Here is a 7,485-nt window from a genome sequence, read left to right as displayed (position 1 = left end):
AAAGAACGCTGCAGCAATCTTACGCAAACTGCAACCCTTGCTGAAGCAGGTTATATCTTTGGACGGAGAAGGTCTGGTAAACATCAACAGGGCACTTATCAAAAATTCAAACATAGTAGATCTTATTAAAGCGGTAATGCATTCACGAAAGAAGAAAATAGCTGTTGGGAGAAAGTTATTTGGAAGGGTAATAAAGCATATAATGTTCCTCGGGAGTTCATTGGTAACGAAGAGGTGTTACGGTCAACTATCAATATCGAGTCGTCGTCGCCTCCAGGTAACCGGCAGCGGCATCAGCAGTTTATAAACCCTATACAAGACGAATTCAGTGACGAGTCGTACAGTCGTATCAGTAGTACCCAAGGCGGTGGGTCCCTGAAAATACGATGGGTGAAGCTGCGAAAGTGAACCACTTGGTAGACATTTATTACAACCCTAATCAGACCGCTGTATTTGCTGGGGCCCGCAATCTACAAAACATTGGCAAACATAACGATGGCAGGTATTGGCTGGAGCAACAGGATGCGTACAATATGCATAAGATAGTACGTCACCGTTATAATAGACGCTCATATTACGTATCTGAAGTTGATGCTGCTTGGGAGGCTGATTTAGTTGATCTTCTATATGCTAGTAGTCATCGATGTTCTCAGTAAATATGCGTGGGTACAGCTTTTGACAGACAAGAGTGCAAAGGTAGTAACCCAGGCATTCAGACGGATACTTATGAACAATGGACAGGCACGTACCCCGAGACTTCTTCAAACAGTTCGCGGCGAAGAATTTGTCAATCCCGAATTTCAACAACTGCTAAACAAATATGGTATTCAATATCGTGTAACACGAAATCCTGATATAAAAGCGGCCATCGTTGAACGGTTCAACAGAACACTGAAGGAAAGATTATAGAGATATTTCACATTTTCCCGTACCAAGCGGTACTTCGACGTTCTTCAGCAAATTGTGAACGCCTACAAGCGTTAAAAATTTAAAACATCGCGAAAGATTGGGAATCATCGCGGAAACCAATGGAGATTGTAAAATATTGAACATATTTGCCCTGAAGAGGCAGGGGGCGGCGTACTTTGGAAAATTCAAAAAAGGTTAAAAATTTAAAACATCGCGAAAGTTTGTGAATCATCTGGGAACCTAAGGGAGGTTGCAAATGATTGGAAGAAGTTCACCTGGGGAGACGGGGGGCGCCCAAATTTTGAAAATTCAAAAAATGGTAAAAATTTAAAACATCGCGAAAGTTTGTGAATCATCTGGGAAACTAAGGGTGGTTGCAAATGATTGGAAGAAGTTCACCTGGGGTGACGGGGGGCGGCCAAATTTTGAAAATTCAAAAAATGGTAAAAATTTAAAACATCGCGAAAGTTTAGGAATCATCGGGGAAACCAATGGAGATTGTAAAATATTGAATGAATTTGTCCTGAAGAGGCAGGGGGCGGCAAAATTTGGAAAAGTCCGAAAATGTTGAAAATTTAAAACATCGCGAAAGTTTGGGAATCATCGGGGAAACCAAGGGAGGCAAATGATTGAAAGAAGTAGATAGACCATAGCGGTTCTAGATATAGGGATCTGCGGGGGGGTGCGGGGCGGGGTGGGCGGGTGAGGTTACGGGGGAGGGCAATGGTGGAATCTGCTAGGCCCTCGGTCGGTAATGTGTAATGTCCAGATTATTTTTAAACAGGTACAACTAACAAAAATAGATTAAAAATTAAATAAACGAGCCGAGCCAATGAATCACCGCCACGAAAGTTGAGAAACCCACAAAAAACCGCCAATGACCTCAGGGGAATGTGCAACGCTGCATTCCACAGAGGCCATTGCAACCAACATTTAGCCACTCACAATTTTCCCTAGCAAGTAAAGCCAGGTTAATAAACTCAAAATCGAAGAGGTGGCAATCACACCACCTCTCCCACTCCAATCAATTTGCCAATCCTTGTAAAAATGAATAGAGGAGCCTCCCAAGAAACAGGCAGTCTGAAAAATCCCGCTCCCGAAAGAGCTACAACTTCCTGGCGGAATAATTATTGGAATCGGTCCGACTTTTAGTTAATATTTCGGAGTTAATCTTAAATTAAATTTTCGGAGTGTTCCCAAATAATAGTAGGGAACATAAATTAACGATTGTTCGGGGATACAGAATCCTTAAACCGAGAGTAAATAACCTCTTGCAGCTTAAGGGAACAAGTAGTGATTATCAGTGGTGGGTGTGACTCAAAAAATTAACTATTAAGTGACTATAAAAAACTATTGAGAACCTGGACAAAACAACTAAGTGAAAGACAGGTATTTCACCTAAGTATCTGTGATAGTGTACTGATTGTCATCTGGCAGAGAAACGTGGTGAAATCACCCTAAGAGTTCACATTTTAAGAAATAAGAACCGATCGTAGTGAGTAACCATAAAATTGTAAAATCCTCAATAGAGCCATCAAAGATTGCAAGGGGTTCCTTAAAATTCTAATAACTTTCACCAATTAATGTAAATCGATTTAAGCGCTCCAATAAAACGCAAGGTTGTACGATTCAAAATCTCCTATTTTTTCACTTATTCATTCAACCTGTTTATTCTAAAATTCACTAACGGTAAGATCAAAAAAAAATTCAGCGTCGTCCAAAAAAAAAATATTAATTAAGAAATTCCAGCTTATGATCGAAAAATCAATGTTTTTCGACGCGAAAATTCTCCGGACATAACAAATGGGGGGAATCTTCTTTATCGGCCCCGCGGTGGTACTGTTTGGGCAAGAATGGGGGGGGGGGATACCCACCATGAGATATCTGACGTTGAATATCCACCATATGATATCTAATACCTTGTATGTGATGTCTACAATCTAATATATCATTTCTGATTTCTAATATCTAATATTTCATAGCTGACAATCGTAGTTGTTAAAATTTTCAGACATTCTGTTGGCGGTGCATTTTTTTTTCTTCGATGCAACCTCAATAATCATAATTACAACAAATTAATTCCTGATTTTGTCTTCAAAATCATCATGAGTAGTAGAAACGAATAATGAGAAAGATGAATTTTTTTTCTTATTAAATCTGAGGAATGATTTTAAACTCGATACTTCTCTCTCTCATTGAGATTGAAGCGCGAACTGGTCCACCGCTCACGTGGCCGTGTGTGTTTACCGCTGAGCACCTACGCGCCCTATAAACAAAACACTCGGTCTCTTGGATGAATCGCAGTGAATCGTTTTGCAAGTGGAATGGATATTCCACCATAGTCTTCAAAAGACGATACCATGCAACATAACACAAGTTTAATAATTTGCAATGATCTTTCTTTTTTTTTTGGGGGGGGGGGGTTTACATTGAATGCTCATGACATTGAACAAAACAGAAATTAATTGTGCACTTTTGAACTGAATGTTTCCAATTTAAATTGAACATCAATTACTTTATCTAATTGGATAACAATTAATGATAAGAAAACACACAGGAATCGATTTAATTTTTCAATAATCTCCAATAATCTCAAATTCGATACTTCTCTCTCTCTCATTGAGATTGAAGCGCGAACTGGTCCACCGCTCACGTGGCCGCGTCTGTTTACTGGTGAGCACGTACGCGCCGTATAAACAAAACACTCAGCCGCTTGGATGCGTGGTTTCGAAGTGAAGTGAATGCCTGTTCCATGGATCGACAAAATGATATGATACGACATAAGAAGTATAATAATAATAATAATTGGAAAAAAGGAATTTTTTTCTATATTGAATGGAAATGTAAGGTTTGTAAAAATGAAGATGAGAAAATTTTTTAGAATGTGTAAATATATTTTTACATTTTTGCGAGTCAACACAAAAGACCGATTTTAAGATAATAATTGAATTAAAAATGTCCCATTTTTCAATCAAAAAGTTCATTAAAATCTTTTTCACTATTGTCGAATTTTTGATGAGTACTCTGCAACCAATGTTTCAAGCGGTGCACATTCAGCAAAGCGCAGCAAACTAACTCCTGCGCTGTCTTAGGGTGTCGATGAGTGTGCGGATGGGCAGTTTCTTTAAAGAAACAATTGTCGATCTTTGGACAATTGTAATCTCCTAAATTTACAACGTGGTAGGAATCACCAAGCAGTTGTTCCACATAGTGCTGTTTCTCTAAGCCTTTCACATAAATTTTCCGACTATTCAGTAGAAAACTGTGAAAAACTTTGTCAATGTTCTTATAATCACAATCACCAACACTCCATTGTATTCCATGATGATTACGATTTAGCCACCTGTTGGTTACAATATCCTGCATCTCCACATCACTCGAGGCACATGGTGGTTGAAAGAGGATGTTGATGGGGGGAGATTCTTCAATGTCTGGCGACTGTTGTACTGCTACTGCACTCAGTTCTTTTATGATAAATTCTCCTCGTTTTTGGAATCCTTGCAAATCAATGATGAATGCCATGCTGTTCTTGTACAAATGATGATTGGATAATTTCTGATAGTCCAATTACTCTTACGTTCAGAGCGGAGGTGTGCAGTATCCCCTCCTCTGGGCTCGTGTGTTTCTTCACTGGCTATTTCCCTCTCACCGCCCAATCTACATCCAATTGTTTTCATTGCTTATTATATACTATGGAAAAATGAGCTGAGGACATCAATTGCCACAGCCTCCATTCCCTCCAGCGTCTCAATATCTGCACTACCACCATCCTCATTGTGTGAATCACGTTTAGGGGAAGCCCCACCCTCACATGAGCTGCAATCGGGAGATGTTCCACACTCACTTCCTTCAGCCACAGGTCCTTGCATAAATATACAAAAACCGTTGCTTTTCACCAGAATTGTGAGAACTCCAACGAGTGTGAGATGGACTGCACTGATACCGTCAAATTGTAGAATAGCTTGGCTTATATGGGTAATCAATGTAGGCACCGGTAGTCGCATGAACCATTCCAGAGGTATGAGAACATTCTCCAAAAGGCGTCGATACGATGTGCTCATGTCTCCTGCTGCTGCAGCAGCTTCAAATGATGGATAACACTCGTCCCATATCTCAAATTGATTATCATCAGACATTTTGAAAGAATTTTATTTTTTAATAAACTTCAACTTGACTTTTCAAGGAGAATGATATCTTATATGACGGTATTCAAGAGTCAACTGATGAGATTTCACAAAGATGTTTATATGTGAACTGAAATGTTGATCTTATAGGGAGGTGGTGGAGGAGGGGAGCTATGGGTTTAAACAAAATGATGCACAAATACATTCATACATGATTTTTATTCAATAATAATATACTGTGAGTTCGAGTGTATTAGCAGCGATGATGGAGACACAGAGGGCATTTAGCTATTGACGGGGGGATTGGATTGAGCGATGAGACCGATACTGAAGACCAATGCGTGCGGCAATAGCGTAGCTTGGCGATACTAGGATCCCTCTTCATCATCTCTGGCAACTTGTCCCAAGCTGCATCCCCGGTGTCCTTGGCAATGGTTTTGATGAAATGATTCGGTAGGAATGCAATTTCCAGAGCGGTCAGCGCATTCAAATGCTGAGTTTCACAAAATTTCTTCAAGGATTTCTTTAGAGACCCCACGTTGTACTTGGTGAACCATTTTTTCAGACGTTGCACATGTTCAAGGGGGCAATGGTATTGGGTAGGACTACCATCAAAAAGACTGTGATGGTGGACACATTTGAAAAGACCCTCACCTTCCAGAGGCTCCATATCAGGGCTGCCAAAGTCATTGAAATCCTCAATTGGTCAATTGGAGGGAGTGGGGGAGCAGCAATTTGCACACGTTTTCCTAATGTTAGTTTAAAAAATACCTATCCGACTCTATGGCCTCGCGATACCGAGAGAGCAAAACCCGCTGAAAATTTTACGAAATCTTTTTCAGTTGGATTTCTTGGTAAACATGTTTTCAATTGAACTGTGCCGACCCGATCACGTATTCTTAATATTGATACAATAATCATTACGATGGAGGGGTGCTGACATTTTTATAGATTCCAAGTTCTCCAGCTGCATGATGAGAAAAAAAATGTGATTGGAGGGTGATCTCTCGCTAGGTAAATGAGATCTTTATAACTTATAAGGAATCTCCTTCCCAGTACAGAGCCCATTTGATTCTGTGACGTGAGTGTTAAAGTGCTCTGCCTTTGTGATGTCTGTTGATGCTGACCAACCAACAAGCAATAGAATTTCAACTTGTGAAGTGATCACAATTCGTCAATTTATTCAAAAGTTCTTCGGGAAAAAAAAAGGAAACTTCGGAGAGGATGAAGCGAGATTTGCAATGGGATGCAATTGAGTCGATCAGCTCGTCAGATGGAGAGTCAGAGATTGGAAACTTTACTGACAGTGATGATGATGATGCTGATGCTTGGGATGTTTCTACCCCATTAGATACCGACACCATCTCACCTGATGTCAGTGAAAACGTGGATCATTCGCCGGAGAGTCCAGCGGCTGTGGAGAAGGGAATTGTAGACTCTCCAGCAAGCTCAGACTTCGAGTCTCCAGAGAGCCCAGCGGCTGTGGAGAAGGGGATTGTAGACTCTTCAGCAAGCCCGGACCTCGAGTCGCCAGAGAGCCCAGCACCCGAGGAGAAAGGACTTGTAGACTCTCCAGCAAGCCCAGATCCAGAGTCTCCAGAGAACCCAGCACCCGAGGAGAAAGGACTTGTAGACTCTCCAGCAAGCCCAGATCCAGAGTCTCCGGAGAGCCCAGCACCTGAGGACTCTGATTCAATGGAGATGGATCCACCTGACTCTACTATATCAGAGGTAGCACCAGTGATTCTAGCGAATGTTGGGGCTGCACCACCACCTATTTCAGCGGATGACACAGAACCATTTGTTCGAGTGGGGTAAGTTGTTTGCCCACCAGCAGATGAGGTGGAACCTGTTCGAATTTTCATACCCGAAGAATGGGAAGGTGTGATGCCGGAAAGGGGTATGAAGAAAAAGCTGAGAGAAATCATTAATCGCCATTATAAAGTTGGTGGAACTTTTGTGGCAATGGGAGATGTTCGAGCCAAGCTGATCTTCTGTCCTCATGGAAATATTTACTTTCGACCAATGGGATCATTTACTTTTCCCAAGCGATTGTCAACCAATATTAAAATCTATCCAGCGGTAACTTAATAACAAAATTCTACCATCGTATCAATCCACCAACTCAATTATTAATTTCTTTCATTTTTTTTGTCTGTTTCAGTTGTAATTTCCGAGGGTAAAATTATTTTCACAAAGGATCTTCTACCATCTCACAATTAAACAATGAAATATTTTATTACTTGGGTTCCATTATTTTTTTGAATTAATAAAATTTAAATGTTCAACTAAAAAAATTGGAAAATACGATTGTAATAATCTATGCTTTGAAAACTCTGTAATATTATTTCGTAAAATATCTATGCATATATATGTATTGAATAAAGAATATTTTCTCCACTTGAAATGTCTGTCAATGCCCCATTCTTAACCATCCACCAGATGTAAACAT

General features: G+C 40.3%; 1 protein-coding gene across 1 annotated transcript; it reads left to right on the top strand.

Annotated features, from left to right (window-relative positions):
• The first annotated feature begins 6,257 nt into the window (after positions 1-6,257).
• On the top strand, positions 6,258-6,851 carry LOC105272453 (zinc finger CCCH domain-containing protein 18-like). The gene has a single exon (XM_011314603.1). The coding sequence runs from the start codon at positions 6,258-6,260 to the stop codon at positions 6,849-6,851; it is 594 nt and encodes a 197-aa protein (XP_011312905.1).
• Positions 6,852-7,485: the final 634 nt, after the last annotated feature.

The sequence above is a fragment of the Fopius arisanus genome, unplaced genomic scaffold (genome assembly GCF_000806365.1).
Source record: "Fopius arisanus strain USDA-PBARC FA_bdor unplaced genomic scaffold, ASM80636v1 scaffold00179, whole genome shotgun sequence".
In the NCBI taxonomy this organism is placed as follows: Eukaryota; Metazoa; Arthropoda; class Insecta; order Hymenoptera; family Braconidae; genus Fopius; species Fopius arisanus.
This window is presented reverse-complemented; position numbering and strand designations above follow the sequence as displayed.

Coding starts and splice junctions, on each gene's coding strand:
- LOC105272453 (XM_011314603.1), top strand. CDS start 6,258: ATGAAGCGAGATTTGCAATGGGATGCAATTGAGTCGATCAGCTCGTCA.